Source organism: Aethina tumida, chromosome 1 (assembly GCF_024364675.1).
Source record: "Aethina tumida isolate Nest 87 chromosome 1, icAetTumi1.1, whole genome shotgun sequence".
In the NCBI taxonomy this organism is placed as follows: Eukaryota; Metazoa; Arthropoda; class Insecta; order Coleoptera; family Nitidulidae; genus Aethina; species Aethina tumida.
The window spans coordinates 4904366-4923932 of record NC_065435.1 but is presented as its reverse complement, the minus strand read 5'-3'; the positions used below and the strand labels follow the sequence as shown (position 1 = coordinate 4923932).

The 19567-nt window shown below is 28.4% G+C and overlaps 3 protein-coding genes across 3 annotated transcripts in view; 1 reads left to right on the top strand and 2 right to left on the bottom strand.

Annotated features, from left to right (window-relative positions):
* Positions 1-2199: 2199 nt before the first annotated feature.
* Positions 2200-4289, bottom strand: LOC109600795 (alpha-soluble NSF attachment protein). Its single transcript, XM_020016972.2, has 3 exons — positions 4130-4289; positions 3848-4044; positions 2200-2945 (listed from the first exon to the last, which is right to left on the bottom strand). Exons 1-3 carry the CDS (start codon positions 4216-4218, stop codon positions 2356-2358), a joined length of 876 nt encoding a protein of 291 aa, XP_019872531.1. The 5' UTR covers positions 4219-4289; the 3' UTR covers positions 2200-2355.
* A 4575-nt stretch (positions 4290-8864) lies between these two features.
* LOC126265293 (uncharacterized) lies at positions 8865-12981 on the bottom strand. Its single transcript, XM_049966257.1, has 3 exons — positions 12608-12981; positions 12070-12204; positions 8865-9376 (listed from the first exon to the last, which is right to left on the bottom strand). The coding sequence occupies exons 1-3, from the start codon at positions 12669-12671 to the stop codon at positions 9078-9080; spliced, it is 498 nt and encodes a 165-aa protein (XP_049822214.1). The 5' UTR covers positions 12672-12981; the 3' UTR covers positions 8865-9077.
* Positions 12982-15239: 2258 nt separating this feature from the next.
* The window catches only part of LOC109600802 (mitogen-activated protein kinase p38b), an 8450-nt gene continuing 4122 nt past the window's right edge, over positions 15240-19567 (top strand). The window contains exons 1-2 of the mRNA XM_020016986.2: positions 15240-15456; positions 18469-18646. Coding sequence (XP_019872545.2) covers positions 15353-15456; positions 18469-18646 — 282 coding nt within the window. The 5' untranslated portion in view covers positions 15240-15352. The remainder of the gene's footprint in view (positions 15457-18468; positions 18647-19567) is intronic.

Below are 19567 nucleotides of genomic sequence, written 5' to 3'. Positions count from 1 at the left end.
TAATAATTAATAATTTATATACAGATAATATTTAGATTTTAGTAAATTGTAACTTAGTATAGGGCTGCATTTACTCAGCGAGGATTCTTATTTTCGCCGTAAATGCAGCGACAAGCTCACCTACATGTTACTAACCCAAAATTGTATTTTAAAAATTGTAAGGCTTGTCATAGGATTTTCTAAATTGTACTTCTACTGCAGAGATACAATTTTGAATTATGGCCTATCTGATGACGCACGAAATGCAGAAACAAGCGAGAATATAATTTTGCATATTTTACAATCTGACAAATAGAAAGTTTACATTATAAAATTATTTTTAATAACAAAAATATCAACGACTGTGAATTTGGCCATTTATATATTAATACGTTAATTTCAAGTTATATATCAACAGAAACGTTGGGGATTCGCACCGAGTTTCATATTCCCAAGTTTATGCAATGCTATAAGAACACTTATTTACTTCGCGACTGATATGTGGGTCCACGACAGTTGTATTGCGATTCAGAAACCGAACCGTGCCGAGTCCAACGGTGTCGAACGTGTCTGAAAAATACCCAGTTCACAGAAAGTCGGTTTTCTGAATGGCCACACTATGCAAAAAACTGCAGTGCACTGTGTTGAAAATAAAATAGGAAACACTTACATAGTTTAAAACAGAAATTGTTACCTTAAATTTTTTAAAATGTATCTGCTCTGTAAAATTTGTTATTAATATTTTAACTACTAAAGAGTGGAGACTAAAGAAAGTTCAAAAATAATATCACAAATTGGAAAGAAAATAATTGCCAACTTAAAAGGTACAATGAAAAGAACTAAACTAGGAGTTGAATAAAACCCAAATTTAATTGTTTTAAGTTTTAATATGCCACATAGGTATCATATATACAGAATTACATGAGTCTATAAGATGAATGAAAAATAGCAACTGAACCACTTAATTTCTAATGATTAGGACACGTTTCTAAATTATTTTAAATATTTCATTGCATTCATTAAATATCCAGTTATACTATAACCCTTAATATAAAATAACTATAGCGTATCTAGGGTACTACGGTGATCACTTCTTTTTTAACATAGTAACTGTGCTAATAATATAACATTGACAATATAAAAACGTTCTTGAATATTATTAAAAAGTGCCCGAAACACACAACGATTTTTATTTTTGTTTTATCATTTGGATAACGTAACTTGAACAAACCGAGGCAACTCAACTCTTATTTATATATACAGCCAACAGAAACTTCCAAACAGCAACGAAACAGGGAAGGTGATCCAACTTCGTCGGTGAAAATATACTGATAGGGCAGTTTGAATTTTTCAATATGTTATTCAATTATCACATACATTGTAACCACTCTAACGAAAACACGAGCATACGATCTTAAGAACAAGTTTTCTGCGGAGAACATTGATTTTTTACAATTTTTCAACATTGATAATATACAGAAATAATTATTGTCTACCTCAGCTTCCGTTCTAAGGCAAATTTAGTGAATCCGACAGAACAAAATCGACCCAATTTAAATGAGTTTTAAATGCTTTTGATGGGCGTTAAATATCGGGACCTTCATACAATCCTAGCAACATGATAAAGCTTCAACAGGTTACTATATTTATTATAATTTTATACAGTTATATATATAAAATAAAAGGAGAATCAATTAAATCAATGTATTGCTCTTTGATATTTGTTAAGTTTTCGGATACAGATTTAAAAACATTCGTTTGTTGAATTCGTTCTGGGTTGTCTAACAGAAGTGTCTGAGAGGGAAGACCGAAAGCAATGCTTGTGTGTACTAAGTGGTTAAAAAAATGTTCTCAAATCCGACCTCATGTATAATTTTTAGTCTTTAAACACGAATTTAACAATAGGAATGTCTTCGGTTGCAGTTTCTCCAAGTGCATAATTCTGCAAGAGGCAAGAAACAAATTATTGAAGTAAATTAGGTAGTTTTAGACAGACCAAAACTCAATTCAATTGTCAATCAATGTCCTAACGTTGTCATTTTACTTGGAGAATGTTAATAATTTGACTTTGTTCAGTACCATTAGCTAACATTAAAATTTCCTAATGACCAATTGACAAAAACTAATGAAATGCAACTCCTACCCTATTATTAAATAAGCCGGTTATAAATAGCACACGAAACAAATTGGAACGCGGAAATCAAATAATAATAATAAAACTAATGAAAAAATATATATTACATAAAGAATATATACAAAATACAAAGTAATAGAGAACGAGTAGAGTGCTATTTGTAGACCACAGATTCAACAATAAAAGTAACAAAAAATAAACTTATATTTATCGATTAACAAAATACAACTCGGCGACACATTTCAGCGCAAGTCGGGACTATCGTTGAGTTGTTTCTTGATGCGTAACAAAATAGTCGTGTACCACTGATCTAACCGCGAAATGGAATCGTATTCCTTCACAGCCTCAGTGAATCCGTCCACGTTCTGCTCCTCCATGTGCTCAATCAGCGTCTTCAGCAGCTTGTACTCCCTCGAGTCCTGGAACGCCGGATACATCTGTACGTAACGTTCCAATGCGTGCTGGGCGTTGAGCACGTCCACGCACAGATGGCACAACGCCGCCCTGAACAGATATTCCTTAGCACTATATTTTAATAGGGAGCTCTCCAGGGCCGACGTGGCCACGTCCTGATAAATCTGTATCGCCTTCTCGTAGTTCTCCAGCTGGGCCGCATATTGGGCCACCTTCAGCAGACATTTATTGGCCGACGAGTTGCTCTCCTCGCCCAGGAAATAGTCGGCGGCCTGTTCGTAGTGCTGCACCGCCCTTTCCAAGTCCACTGCGTCGGTCTCGTACATTTCGGCGATGGTCTGGTGGTGTTTCGCCGCCATCGTGAACCGACCCATGTCCGTGTAAATTTCTATTGCTTTCAGCAAACATTTTACAGCCTCTGCAAGCAAAATTCAATTTGTATTGTGTGTGGTTGTTTTTTAAATGATTTATTGTTGTGTGGTAATAAAATTTGTGATAAACAACGGATTGGTGTATATTTTTCACAGGAAATATGACTCACTCTATGTGATCATTCCACTATTAAAAATGTATTACATATTCAAATATTTGCAAGAACTCAAATATATGTAATAAATTATAAATAAATATACAGATTATAACTAATCCTACAAATGCTGATTCTAACATAACGTATTTACATAACACATAATAAATTCTAAGAAAATGTTGAAATATTGTTATTTCTTAAGAATAAATGTAATAAAATTATTGAATTCCTCAGCAGGAAACTGTAAGTAATTACCAATTACTATTAATTTTTATTCGATTTAATTAAATACTAATAAGATTTGTATGTAAAACTAATGAACCAATTACATCATAAAAAACACATTGAAACTAAACACATGAGTCACCTGATGTTTACAAAAACATATTAAAACATATCACTTGAAAATTGACTAAATGTACAATAAAACTTTTACTTTAAAAACTAAAAAGGATGTCATAATAAAATGTATTACAAACAACACATAAACATGATTAATTGTATTAAATTTCTATTAGAAATTTTATGTGTATCACCTTGACAAGTGTCACCCAATCGGAACAGACAAAGAAAATTGTTCAAAAAGATTTAATGGCAGTTGAATAATATCACCAATGAGGAATAGAAGCCCCACTAGGTGTTACAAATAAATCAGTTCAATTGGAAATGAGACCGAAAACAGGATATACATATAAACATGAGTCATTTGACAGTTCTAATAACAACTGTCATTGTTAATTCATCTGCAATTTTATTAAAGGGGAAAGTTGCAATAATATTACTTGACTCACCATTGATGTCAGACTTCTTGTAACAGTTTGCTGCGTCCACGAAGTTGGTGGCAGCATCATGTCGAGCACCACTGCGGATATGCAGGTTGGCAGCTTCACAAAAGGCATTGCCAGCTGGTGCCCAGCTTTTGGACATTTTATACAAATTGGCGGCGCGCTGGTAACATTCCACTGCATCTTCCACACGGCTGGAGCTCCTTTCGATCGAAACAGAAATAAATATGTAAATATAATAGGATTCCAATGATTGTTTTTGGGGGTGGGTGATTTTTTGATGCTTACCCGAACAGCGATGAGAAAAAACCGCGGGACGAAACCTTTTTCTCCGCTTCGGCGATTAGTTGATTGGCTTTTTGTTCGTTTGAAGACATTTTTGCGGAATTATTTACATAAAATAAACCACTGACTTCTATTGACAAATTAGTTACGACTTTCTCCGCGAGTGGGCGTGGACTCATACAAAATGTCAATTGCCGCCAACCTAAATGTTTCCAAAAGGGTTTTTTAATTTTTATTTGAAAATTAACGTTGGTTTTTAACTATAATTGCAATTTTTAGATATGTACTTGTATAATACGTATTACTTTTTAATTGACATTAGTTAAAAACCGGTTATGAAGTTGTGTCAGTGCTGGTAACTGTTTTTAATTTGTCTACGTGTTTACCTAATTATTTTTTAAAATGTATTTGTTATTATTTAAAATTAATGTCTATGTTATTGTTATAGTAAGTAAGTGTGAATAACCCTTTAACGGCAGGTACGAAAAAATATTGATATAATTATTAAATATCTAATCTTTGAAGTGTATTAAAATAATAATTGAGTTATAAATTATTACTTACAAATTAATATATATATATATATATATATATATATAACATGTATGTCATATTTATGTGTCAAGAAATACATAATATGCGAACAATGTACGTTACTCCAAGACATTAACGCATCAGAACATAATAATTGATCATTACATTTTTTTTTCTGGAAATGGGGTATTCCCTTTTACATATATTTTATATTGAAAGGCATAAATTATTTGTATTTTTACATGAAAATGTGTTTCGCTTCGAATTATCTTAAACAAAACATAATAATTTAATCACACAGTTTTGATCTAGATTATCTCCAATTTAAATAATTTTTATTGAATATAAATAATATATTATTTATATGAATATAATAATATAATTTTTTTTTTAAATATAAGGGTAGTGGACAAAATTGAAATTTTAGCAGTTTTTAAGTTTTATGGAAATTATAGTAGAAGTTACTAAAGATTTGTCTTCTTGACATCATTTTTAATGATCTGAGCTATTGAATATAAATAATGACAATTTTTTTCTCTTAAAATATAAGATTAGTGGATAAAATTGAAATTTTAGTTGAGTTCTTAAATTTTATGGAAATTATAGAAGAAGTTATTAAAAAATTGCCTCCTTGGGCATTTGAAAAATTTTTGTTTAATGATTTAGTCGTATTAAGTTGGAATTTTGAGGGGATAATTTTTATTCCTAAACTTATATATTCAACAAAATCATATAATTGAAAACAGCTATATTGTTCGAATTATATTGCTGCATAAAACATCTAAAAGCTTTTACTGCCACGCATTAACCATAACACTGAAAATCGATTTTTAATTAAAGCCACCACTTCACTTATCTCTCTTTAATCCACTTTATCGAAAGTAACTGATAAAACCGATAATTACCAATAAGCAGATTCTAATTACATCAAACACACCAATTTTACGAAACGTGTTTGTAACGCCACATTTTTTTTATCATAATTGTTAACAAAATTACTGGGCAATGTCGAAAAAAATTATTTATTCCAAGGCGAACGTACAGTTGTCGTATTTAGTCTCATTAATTATTCCATTGTCTCTAAATGAATCCAACCTTAACATTTTGCAATGTGCAATGCTGTTTGTGAAAAAACGACGTTTTAATACAGTCAAACGGTCTTAGGATAATTAATTGATACCAAGAAACTGATGTCATCTCCAGATCTTGTCTATGAGATTTCAGATCTGAATTATTGAATCAATGACTCAGTAAATTAATGCGAATATGCTAAATTTGAATATGTACCTTGTAAAATGATTAATTTATGAGTATTATTAAATCAAATCTACTTACCGGGTTCGAGGAAAATATTTTCGGGTTGGTAAATAAAACACAATAATAAAAATTCGAGTATTTATTAAAATATTTAGTAAAAAATATGTATAAACCTAACTAAATTGTATACTTATAGTGACTTAAGTGTTTGCGACTAGATAAACATTTTTCAAAAACGAATTAAAGCTTGTAAGAGCACATCCTTTATTACACAGTAATATTATAAAAATATGCTTAAATCTACATACATATTAAAATCTAGAGCAAAAATTCAGTGCTATTATTATCGTTATAGCACCTTTTAATATTCAAGCAAATAATATTTTGGCAAGTCTCTCCCAATATTTTATATAGAAGTTACAAAAATTGGCCCATAATACTATTAATAAAAGAACATGTGAGATCTGCAGTTTAACGGCAGACATCAAATGCCAAAATTGCATAATGGTGTTATTGTTTATAAAATTACATAATGATACTCATGGGTTGTCTTAAGTAATGACAGTATCACAGTTGTAAAAGTAGGATTATTTTTAGAGGTACTAATAAAAATGTAATTTAAAAGCCCATGAGGTAAAGCTGCGCTATTAAAAACTTATTTATACCACCTTTCGTAATCCTATCTCTTATATAAAAACTATTTAGAATTTGTAGATATTAAAAAATAGGCATCCATACGAGTTTTCGTTACAAAAACATGTTGGCTAATAATATTTTATTTTAAAAATAGCCAGTTTTGCAAAAAAATTGTATAATATATATTTCAATAAATAAACAAAATCTCGTACGTAATAACTTCTAACAATACTAAAATAATTTAGCTTAACTAAACTGCTGTTGTCGCTAGTTTGACTGTTGTTACAAGTCGGCGTGTCAAACAATCGAATAGTTGACATTCCACGACAATTTGAACATTCTTGTTGGGATTTAACGTGCCACAACAATAAATCTAGTTGCTTAAATACATAAAAATAACCACTATGTTTTAATAAATATACAAACCCACATGACATGAAAATGATGAGTTATGTGGTTGAATTTCCAATGTTCTCTGGAACTAATAATAATAAAAGATAACAAAATATTGTTTTATTCAAACATTGGGACTTCCCCAACTTGCCATTAATGCAATAATAACCAGTTTTTACTCGTAACAATTATTTTTGTGAATGTCTTCCGTGGTATTTCTGTTATTATATTAAAATTGAATGGAATGTTAAATTATACGTATACACTCAGTAATGGCCATAATTATAGTAACTTCTGTTAGTTTGTGTCCTCTAGGTATCTGGACAAAACTACAGCAATTTCCTACTTTATAATGTTTCAATGATTGTCTGTGGATTTAAGTTGATTGTTTGTTAGTGGTCTTTTGCTTATAATAATTATTTAATAATGGGTAGTACTGAAACTGTATCATTACCAGACCAAGAGAAACAAGTCCAGATTGCTCAATAGGTGGTCAAAATTTGGCAACAGTCAGAACACGTACAATATTGAAGAAATTCTGAATAAATTTATTTTCTAAATTTCAAAAATTGTTTTTTCTCTGGTTCAGTTGTGCTCAAATTTAATCTGTATTATAGTAGAGGTTACTAATAAATTGCCTTCTTGGGCCATTTGAAAAATTTCTGTTTTATGATTTAATAGTTTTGTGATGGAATTTTTTAGGGAATCATTTTTAATGATCTGAGCTAGTGAATATAAATATAATAATAAGAACAATTGTTTCTTTTAAAATATAAGATTAATGGACAAAATTGAAATTTTAGCAGAGTTTTTAAGGTTTATGGAAATTATAGTGGAGGTTACTAAAAAACAGTCTTCTTGGGCATTTTTACTTTATGATTTTATAGTTTTGATTTAGAATTTTGAGGGGATGTGATGTGATGAACATATAAAATAAATTATACTTGTGTTTGTAAATAATGTATTTGAAATATTATTTGTATGAAAATTACTTTTACTTTCCTCAAATATTAAAACTGAAATATCTCAAAAACGGCTGTGATAATCAAAATTAATCAAGAATACCTTTTTTCTTCTAAATTGTCCACAGAATATGAAAAAGTTAGCAGTTTTAAAAAATATACAGTGGTGTAGAAAATAGGACAAGAAAAATAGAGGAACCCCTCAGAATCTACCGTCTTTTTCCAAAAATAAGACATCCTCCGAAAATGATGATGTTTCCAATGCACTACGAACAGGCTACTTAGACAAGAAGTATTCATTTAACGATAACTATATCGCAGGACGTGAGAGATTCGGACCTATGATTCAACAGAAAATGGATTTGGAAGAAAGTCAGTATATAATTTAGAATTTTATTTATGACCATGTTCCAAAAGAAGATGACATTACTGTAATTGAATAAATTTAAATTTCTGTATTCTGTGTAAAATAAATATTAAATAAAAATATATATACTTTTATTTTTGCCCTCCCCCGAAAATAAGCCCTAGACGGTACCTTTTTTCTTTTAAATTGTCCAAAGAATATGAAGAAGTTAATACTTTCAAAAAATATACAGTGGTGTAGACAATAGGACAAGAAAAATAGGGTAACCTCCAGAATCTAGCTACTCTATCATTATGGAAAAAGTTTAATACACTTAGTTGTATTTTAGAATAATACACACCAAATTTAAACACAATTGGACCAAAGGGTACGGAAATATGAGAAAAAAAACTTTAGAAAATTAAATTTCTTCAGGAAAATCCATACAAACAAAGTTATTTAGTTTATTGGACGAGTCTATCTACTAAATTTTCATCACATCTTTTAGAAATACATAGTTTTAATGTTAAATATTTCTCATTTAGTCAACAAAAAGTCCTTTCAAAATTCAATTCAATAAGAAAATATTACATTTTAGAACACATTACTATTGCTATAATAATGACCATTATTTTATTTATAAAATACAGATAGGCACCATATTTTTATAGAAAATTGGAAATTCATCAGAAAATTTGCACAATTTCGGAACGATCCTCGTAGTATCCCACACGATTTTGGCACAGACATACACGTAATCGATATCAAGATAATTGACACTGCTTTGGTATAAAAATTCCCCACAACCACATAAAAGCTACTGCTACATAAATAATACTTCTATAATACTGGTAATACCGATAAATACAACAAAATAACCGTTAACATTTTTAATACTGGCTCGGCTAGTTTTTTGCGTAACCGTGGTTACCGTGGTTGTTGCAACAATCTCTTTGGATAATTTATTTGACCCGCTCCCTTCCAATATGTCCTCGTCGTCGGTGGTTTCCAGAAGCTGGTCACCGTTGCACAGATCTTTCGAGCAATAACAGTATTCGACTTGGTTCGCCTTTTGGCAATCGTTGATTTTATTCGGGTCGCATGATCTTTTCGTAACGTTGCCTGAAAATCATTCGTCTCGTTTAACAGTAACAACAAAGTCTTCTGAATCTGGCTAAATTGCGGCTAATTGAAGCGGGTGGGAGTGATTCGGATGTAAAAATACACCGAAGTTCGTTACAAAGGCCGCGCATTAAGTTACAAAATGCTAATCACATGTTTCAAATTTTCACGATTCCCACGAGTATTTTGTAATTAAAGACTTTTATAACGTTCCGCTCGATTAAAATGATGTGCCACCGGTAAGGAATTTATTATGTTTTAATCTTATCCGACTAGTTTTACTCTTTCGCTCCGTCTCGCTTTCTTAATTTCATCCTCATGTTTCATATTTGTTTAACGACTCTTAAGATTCGTGGACAAATAAAAGTTTAGCCGTATAATCGATTTATACATAAACTTTGGTGGGTTGAAGCTTATTGGGACAGATGAAACGACGGGAAGCACTTTTAGTAATCAGGGGTTGATTTCTGTACAAATATGAGGGAGTGAATGTGTATAGGAAATTAAATGGGGAAATATCTTATCTTGATTTATGGGGTTTTCAAACACTACAATAAAATTTTGTTCACATTTTTATCTATTTATATTTAGGGGGATGAATTTTTATATAAAAAAAAGTTTATATGAATTTCTGATATTTACAGATAGATAAATCATCATAAAAAGTTTGTTCAATTGTATTAAATGTTTTTCTTATACGAAATTGGCATTTATCTTAAGTTATGGGGTTTTTGAACATAACAAAAATTTTGTTGATATTTCTATAAATTTCTTAAGAAAGGGATGAACTTCTATATTAAAACAAAGCTTAGATGAATATTTGAGATTCTCCAATAATTAAATTATCATGAAAATTTAATAGGATAATAAATTGTCATTCAAAAGACATTTATTTTGATTTATGAGGTCTTTAAATATAACATTTAAATTTTGTTGATGTTTTTATACATTTCTAATAAAAGATATGAACTTTTATGTAAGAACAAGATTTAGATGAATTTTTAATATTACTAAATAAATAAATTATCATAAAAATTTAATAGAACAGTAAAATTTGTTTATTTGGTTCAAAAGTTGTTGAAAAAGATAAACTTTTATGAAAAAACAAAGTTTAGATGAATTTTTTATATTTCTAGAAATGAATTATGATAAATATTTAATACAACAATAAAATTTGATTATTTGATTCGAAAATTATTGAATAAGTATTTTCCTTATATAAAGTTGTCATTAAAAAAATATTTATTTTGATCTATAAGGTCCTCAAATATAAAAATAAAATTTTGATGATATTTCTATACATTTCTCAGAAATGAGATAAACTTTTATGTAAAAACAAAGTTTAGGTGAATTTTTGATATTTCTAAAGGAATAAATTATGATAAAATTTAATAGAACAATAAAATTTGATTCAAAAGTTGTTGAATAAATGGTTTTCTTATACGAAAATGTCCTTTAAAAGATATTTATCTTGATTTATGAGGTCCTCAAACATAAAAATAAAATTTTGATGATATTTCTATATATTTCTCAGGAATGAGATGAACTTTTATGTAAAAACAAAGTTTAGATGAATTTTTTATATTTCTAAAGAAGTTAATTATGATAAAATTTAATAGAACAATAAAATTTGATTATTTGATTCAAAAGTTATTGAATAAGTGTTTTTATTATACGAAATTGTTATTTAAAAGATTTGTCATGATTTATGAGGTCTTCAAATATAAAAATAAAATTTTAATGATATTTCAATACATTTCTCAGGAATGAGATGAACTTTTATGTAAAAAAGGTTTGATGATAAATAATAAAAATTTAATAGAACAATAAAATTTGTTTATTTCATACCAAAGTAGTCGAATAAATATTTTTCTTATACGAAACAGACATTTAAAAATTTTAAATAGAAAAATTTATTTTTGTTTTGGTTTGTATTTAAAAATCTGTTCGTTCCATACTGTAATGTTTTTAGACATTTAATAACAATAACATTAATTTATGACAGGTTTAGATGAACTGATATTTCCAAAGGAATGAATTATGATAAAATTTAATGGAACAATAAAATTTGATTATTTCATTTAAAGGTTGTTCAATAAATATTTTTCTTATACTAAAGGGTCATTTAAAATATATTTATCTTGAATTATGAGGTCCTGAAATATAAAAACGAAATTTTGTTGATATTTTTATACATTTCTAAAGAATGAGATGAACTTCTATGTAAAAAAGGTTTGATGATAAATAATAAAAATTTAATAGAACAATAAAATTTGTTTATTTCATACCAAAGTAGTCGAATAAATGTTTTCCTTATACGAAACAGACATTTAAAAATTTTAAATAGAAAAATTTATTTTTGTTTTGTTTTGTGTTTAAAAATCCGTTCGTTCCATACTGTAATGTTTTTAGACATTTAATAACAATAACATTAATTTATGACACAATAAAGTACGAAAATTGTTGTTGTTATTAATTTTCTTGACCCTAATTTCTGTGATTTATTAATGGTTTACATTTATATAAATACACCAAAATATATTTTACAATTTTGAACGTCGAAAATTATTTTTAATCATAACTATTAATATTATAAAAATGACACAACAGATGCGTTCCATATATAAATAAATCCATCTCGATTTTTTATAAATTAAATAACCAACTCTAAAACCAAACAAAAAGTAACTCACCGTCCATTATCCGGAAGCATGATTTGTCGTTCTCGGAACAATCTTCTATGTACTTTGGATTTGAGGGGTCGAAACCATTGCAACTTCTATCCGGGTCCCCACAGACATAGCACTTTAGGGCCAATCCATTCTCAACTGAAACAAACAACAAACATCCGAGGCAATCAATAAACATCCTCTCGCATTATTTAGATTTGTTTTTTTTTTAGTCAGAAAATTTGAAACTTAAATAAACTTTTTCGAAGCGGATTAAAATATTTTTTTTTTAATTAATTAATGACTTGAAAGTTTTGATTTTTAATTTTAACCGTTAACTTTTACTTTCAGTTCAAAAAAATAAATAATATAATGGAGTTAAGTGTTTTTTCTTCAATAAAAGTTACGTTAGTTGAATATACTCTAGTTTAAATTTTTCCAAAAAACATTATGGTTAAAAAAAATTAAAAAATAAATAAATAAATATTGTGTAAATTACTAATACTGTTAATAAATTAATAAATATGAATAAATAAATAAAATAAAAATGATTGATATTTACCTAAAATAATTCCCAGGAAAATGATAAAAACCAAGGTCCATGAAACTCGGAAGCACACTGTCATGTCTGGTTTTAATTAGCGTTAATTTAAAGTATAAACGTAAAAATGAACATGGCAAATGTAAATTATAACTAAACGCTAGTCCGGCAATTAGTTGTGCGAATATCCCCCCTCATTTATCCAAAACCGACCGGAACCAACCAACCATACGAACATCATCCATTCATTGGAATTGGTTCGATTAGATTTAGAACCGTTGCGAAATTCCATAATAAAACATGATATTGTTATTGTTGTTTTTATTTTTATGTAAACGAAACGAAGTGTGCGATTTTAATCGTCTGTGTTTATGTGATGCGAATGAAAATCTAGATGAAACGAGACTACTTGGCTACTGGTTTCGGATGCTAGAGATTCTACAGCATTTGGGAATTTACGGAATGACAGATGCGAGTCTGCGCGGCATGTGGTGTTTATGGGGGGAGCACAAAAAGTTACTTCTTCTGATCTGATCAGACACCGTTCGACTTTCGAAACGTATTCCTTATTTATTAGTTTTGATAACAATAACAAACAATAAAAATTTCAGACACTTTTAATTAGTTCAAAAATAATACATATATAAATAAACATCAAACACTCACTTAAATTGTTATCTCCGCTTAAACCTAAATAAATTTACATTTATTTTAATAAACAACCATAAACCAACGAAAGTACAAAGCTATTTTCTTGTTAAACAATTTTATTGTTCATTGTTATCCGTTTAGTGTCATTATATTAATAATTATCCGAAACGAAACTAAATTTACAGTTTAGAAACTAAATAACTAATTTTACAAAGATAAGAGTTTTAATCCATGATTAAACAATTTCAAGTTCAAAGGTATTAATTTTATAAGGTGTCTTTCGAGGTATTGATGTGATCATATTAATTTAAAGGTATAATTAACAATTATTTTATTTATCTGTTGCTAGGATAACTAACAACCTGTTAAGATATACAAAGTGACTATTTTACATTTAATAATTTTTCTTGACATAATACATCACTGTTATTATCAATTATATTATATTTACAAAATGGGAAATTTAAAGGCATAAATAATAATTATTTTTACATCAGGTCCCTGTTGTTCATTTTTTGCTAGGATACTCGACAACCTGTTAGGATATTTAAAGTGACTAGTTATTCTTTATTTGATAATTTCACTTGACATAACTAATGATTATTATTTTTGTCATAATATATCAGTTTTATTCACAGCAAATATATTTATGAAATAAGAAATTTAAGGACATAAATAATAGTTTTTACATCAGGTCCCTGTTGTTTACCTTTTGTTAGGATACTCCACAACCTGTTAGGTTATTTAAAGTGACTAGTTATTCTTCATTTGATAATTTCACTTGACATAATTAATGATTATTGTTTTTGTCATAATATATCAGTTTTATTCACAGCAAATATGTTTATGAAATAAGAAATTTAAGGACATAAATAATAATTATTTTTACATCAGGTCCCTGTTGTTCATCTTTTGCTAGAATACTCGACAACCTGTTAGGATATTTAAGGTGACTAGTTATTCTTCATTTGATAATTTCAGTTGACATAGTTAATGATTATAATTTTTGTCATAATATATCAGTTTTATTCACAGCAAATATATTTATGAAATAAGAAATTTAATGACATAAATTATAATTATTTTTACATCAGATCCCTGTTGTTCATCTTTTGCTAGAATACTCGACAACCTGTTAGGATATTTAAGGTGACTAGTTATTCTTCATTTGATAATTTCACTTGACACAGTTAATGATTATTATTTTTGTCATACTATATCAGCTTTATTCACAGCAAATATATTTATGAAATAAGAAATTTAAGGACATAAATAATAATTATTATTACGTCAGGTCTCTGTTGTTCAACTTTTGCTAGCATACTCGACAACCTGTTAGGATATTTAAGGTGACTAGTAATACTTCATTTGATAATTTCACTTGACCCCCATTAATATTAGAAAAAAACTGGGGGATGACACCCCACTTAGGGGGTGGATTGTCTCAAAAAGTTCTTTTCCAATCTGTAATACCCCACGGTACCTATTAGATAGGCCACCTTGTATATACAACAAACTGAAATTCCTTATCGTATTTTTGGAAGAATTTCCGTACAAAAATAAATAGAACGCATTACGACTTGGCATAATATTTGTTGTTTACAGACGTTAAGTGCACAAAATAAGCCCATAACAGTTTAAACAATACAGCGTAATCTGGGTTGCATAACACGTGGACTCCCTATTGGTCAACGTGTCGACTTAAAATTGAGCCTTCAAGGGGTAAATTTCAAACTGAGGCAACGCCGTTACGAAATTCCTGAGTTGACATCCACTCAAGCACCGTTTAAATGGCAACAATTCCAATTTCACCCACATACGCAGAAAAGCCAGCACCCCACCCTACTAATTGTTGACTAATTTAGCTAATTAAAACGTTCGCATACAACCCTCCCATAATATCGAATCAGTATTGTCCGTTGTAATTGAAAGGTTTCATGATAATTAGAGAATGTGTGTGCAGCGGTAAAAATTGATTCAAGTTCAAATATGACAATGTATTTGTAGCGCTATCTCATTCTACAAGCAGCCGTCAAATGTAGTTGTTGCGTATTGGTCTCCTGTTTTAGTGCAGCTTTAGTTTTTCTTCGATTTTAGTTTTCTGGTGGTTGAAATATGGCCAATTTTCACAAGGTGGAAGTCAACAGGACCGTTTGGGAGGTCCCCCAAAGATACCAAATGCTTTCGGCCGTTGGTTGCGGAGCATACGGACAAGTTTGGTATGTGCGACACCTACCTATGTGTATATATATATATATTTATTTTTTTTATGTTGTCGAGGTTAAAATGCAATAATCAGGCTAATTGTAATTAATGGGTTAAGGCATTATTGTCTGTTGGCACAACAGTTACGTTAAATTCTTTACGACTTTCCGATTGCCAGCATCAATAAATGTTTGGAATATAGGTTAGGATTTTAAATTTAATCCTTCACCTACTAAATTAGAAATCTTGTGGATGTGTAAATTTGATTACAAATGCGTGGAACGTCAGGTTGTTAAAAAAAAAAACAAATGAATAATTTTGCATTGTATTTTTGCATTTCCCTAAAAATTAAATAGGTTTATTGACTCACTGTTTCTGTTATTGCCAGAATATTTTTGTATTGATTATTTTTAGACCTTAATTATTTGCAATTGTGCATTCAGGTGCTTTTCTACAATAGATGCCACAATTTTTATTTTGCCAATTGACTGTTTACAAAGTTTTTTTTTTCTGTTTGTGTGTTTACCCTGATAAATGTACAACCATAATTTTGTACACTGAATAGTTAAATAAAATGCTGGTGTTTATTAACATGTTGTGCCAAATAATAAATTCCAATTAATATGAACATTGCTGAAGTATTTAGCGTCATTTATTTGTGTGAGATTAAGAAAATTGTCACATTGAAAAGTCCTATTGGACTCAGACACTGTTTTCGTAAATATGGTATTAATTATTTTTAGATTAATAATTTGCATTTGTGCATAATAATAGTTTATTAATTGAGGTGGTACATGAGCTTGTTTACACAGTTTATTTAATAAATTGCTTGTTTACACATATGATTTACAATGTTTTCATTTGTTCTTCTAGAAGAAATAAAATACATGGCATCATGTGTTTTATGTTTCTTTATCTTTGCTTTTACAAATTAATGCTGTTACGACATATTTATATTGTTTTATAATTATATTACTGAAGCTGGTACTTAAATGAGTTGAATACCCACATTATTTTATTAATATAGTTTTTTCTACCAGGTGTAATGAATTAATTATAAAAATATGTAATACTTCCTTGTATTTCATAATTCATTTTTTGTGTTTAAAAATTAATGTTGTAACCACGTAAACCTATTATTTTTTTTTGGTTAAACAATAGGTATTTATTTAGTCTTCTTGAGAGTCTAATTGGACATTAATTATAAAATATTTTTGTTCACAGTACTTATTGCTAAACTGTTCATAAGTAAATGTAGGTGTATTTTGTTTAATTTATGATTATTAACCAATTGTTTATGCATTTACCGTACTGTTTATTTTATTTTTGCATTTACCAAAAAATAGAATAAGTTTATTGACTCGTTGTTTCTATTTATACTATAATATTTTTATATTTATTATTCTCACACTTTGGAATTATTTACAATTGTGCATTTAAGTATTTTTCTTCAAGGAAGCTTATAATTTTCTTTTCAATTAAATGTGGTTTTAGAAAACCTGGTTTTTCTTAACGTATTATGCAGAGTAATCAGTTCTAAGTAATGTGAACATTGCTGAAGCATTTAGCATCATTTATTCTGGTGTGATTTTAAGAAACTTTGTCACTTTGAAAAATCTTGTTGGACTCCATTTAAATACCTTGTTTTCATGCATACAATCTTGTGTTTGTTTCTAAACCAATCATTTGCAATTGCACATAATAATAGTTTATTAATTGAGGTAGTACATGAGTATGTTTACACAGTTCCTTTAATAAATTACTTGTCTACATATAGGAGTTACAAAGTTCTCATTTTTATGTGTAAAAAAAAGAAATACATGGACATCATGTGTTTTATGTTTATTAATCTTTGCTATTAATGCTAATTCGACATATTTATAGTGTTATAATTATATTCCAGAAGCTGGCACTTAAATAAGTTGAATATCCACATTATTTCAATAATAAGTTTGTTCAGCCAGCTGTAATGATTTAATTATAAAAATATGTGACACTTCCTTATATTTCATAAAGTGTTTTTTGTGTTTACAAATTAATGTTGTAACTGCATAAACCTATTATTCTTTTTTGGTTAAAAACTAATGATTTATTCAGTCTTCCTCACAGTACTTAATTTAAATTGTTCACAAATAAATGAAGAGAAATTTTGTTAAATTTAATGAGGAAATAAATATGTTTATTAATCAATTGTTTATGCGTTTACCATATTGTATATTTTATTTTAGCTGTAATATTCAAGTATTCATTATTTTCACACTGTGGAATTATTTACATTTGTGAATTTAAGTGCTTTTCATTAAGGAAGATCACAATTTTTATTTTCAATTAAATGGTGTTAGAAAATCTGATTTTTCTTAATATGTTATGCTGAATAATCAGTTCTAACTAATATGAACGTTGATGAAGTATTTACCACCATTTAGTTTGATGTGATATTAAAAAGCTTTGTTACATTGAACATTCTTGGTGGACTCCAGTTAAACACCTTGTGTAGTCTTGTGTTTATTTTTAGACTAATCATTTGCAATTGTGCTTATTAATAGTTTATTAATTGAGGTGGTACACAGCATGTTTGCACAGTTCATTTTAATGAATTACTTGTTTACACGTATGCCTTATAATGTTATCATTTGTATGAGTTACTTTCTAGGAAAATAAAATGTATTTTAATTTTTATTATTATTTAAAATTACTTATGACTCACAATACTCTTGGTAGTTATTTAAATTAATAAATACAGTTTTGGTTATCCATTAAATTTTAAACAATGACATTTTATTATAATCTCAATATTGTTCTGAACAATTATACTGTAATACAATTGATAATTATATGGTATAACCCAGTTATTTTATGTTATCTCTTTAGTAATTTTAAATTATCACAATCAATTTTATTTGTTTTACTAGAAATAATATGTTAACTGGAGCCTAGTAAAACAGATTTTACTTTTATCTGGTCCACGATATTTATTTGATAGTTAATTACAGATTAAATTATTATTTAATTAAATACAATTCCAGTTCAGCGTTGGATTCTGTGACGAAGCAGCGGGTGGCTATAAAGAAGTTGGCGCGGCCGTTCCAGTCGGCGGTCCACGCAAAACGTACCTACAGAGAATTGAAGTTGCTCAAACACATGAGACATGAAAACGTGATAGGTTTACTCGACGTATTTTACCCGCAGCACGATAACACACAGGTTCGCATCAATATTTATTTGTTTATTATCGGTAAATTGACGCTATATTAAACATGATTGATTAATGGGCAAACATATTTGGGTACACGTTACATGTTTATCCTAACTATTATTAGAATTTTTTTGTTGAAATTGAATGGAGCCGGTTATGTTAAAAATTGTTAATTAACCAGGTAATGTTTATTTTAAAGGTATCTTGCCGGGATACAAAAGGATTAGATAAAAATAATTTAAATAGTTTTTTTATTTTTTTACTATTTATGTGGTATCATTAATAAAAAGCAAACAATTGTTTTAAATAATTAACAAAAGCAGTCTCAAATAATGATAGAGAATTTATTTTTTGGTGATATTAAGTAAGGCAGGTTTAATTATCCAATTGGATAGAGTTTTATATTAAAAATTGATAATTATCCAAGTATTACTTGTCTGGCTACAGAAGGTATAACACAATAATAATTTAAAAAATTTTTCAATTGACTTTTTACAGTTTATAATGAGTTCTATTAATAAAAAACAAAATATTAATCTAAAATATCTTTCAAAATAATGTTAATTTAGATAATGAATATTAGAAAAATAATATACAGTTGTTGCTAGAATTTAAAATTAAACATTTTGAAAGATATATCATATAGTAAATGGATTTACACATATTATTCTAATTTGGTTAGCTAAAGAAATACAACATTCAAATATATTTTATGACAGTATTTGACAGTGCTCTTAATAATAATTAATGTATGCTTAATAGGATTTATATTATTTTAAAACTAAACTCACTTTCAGTGGGTAGTAAGAAAGACTGCATGCCAGAGAAGGGGGAAATAATAACTAACATGAAACATCAAGGTCTAAGTATTGCTGACATGGCTAAAAACTTGAGATGCTCTCGAAAAATGGTTTACAATGTTATTAACA

What these genes read in the sequence shown, in the direction of transcription:
- LOC109600795 (XM_020016972.2), bottom strand. Translation starts at nt 4,218, where the DNA reads ATGTCTTCAAACGAACAAAAAGCCAATCAACTAATCGCCGAAGCGGAG. An exon ending in TTTTTCTCATCGCTGTTCGG is followed by an intron (nt 4,045 to 4,129) that starts GTAAGCATCAAA and finishes TTCGATCGAAAG; the next exon opens with GAGCTCCAGCCGTGTGGAAG. An exon ending in CAAGAAGTCTGACATCAATG is followed by an intron (nt 2,946 to 3,847) that starts GTGAGTCAAGTA and finishes TTTTGCTTGCAG; the next exon opens with AGGCTGTAAAATGTTTGCTG.
- LOC126265293 (XM_049966257.1), bottom strand. Translation starts at nt 12,671, where the DNA reads ATGACAGTGTGCTTCCGAGTTTCATGGACCTTGGTTTTTATCATTTTC. An exon ending in TTTCCTGGGAATTATTTTAG is followed by an intron (nt 12,205 to 12,607) that starts GTAAATATCAAT and finishes TGTTTGTTTCAG; the next exon opens with TTGAGAATGGATTGGCCCTA. An exon ending in ATGCTTCCGGATAATGGACG is followed by an intron (nt 9,377 to 12,069) that starts GTGAGTTACTTT and finishes AATGATTTTCAG; the next exon opens with GCAACGTTACGAAAAGATCA.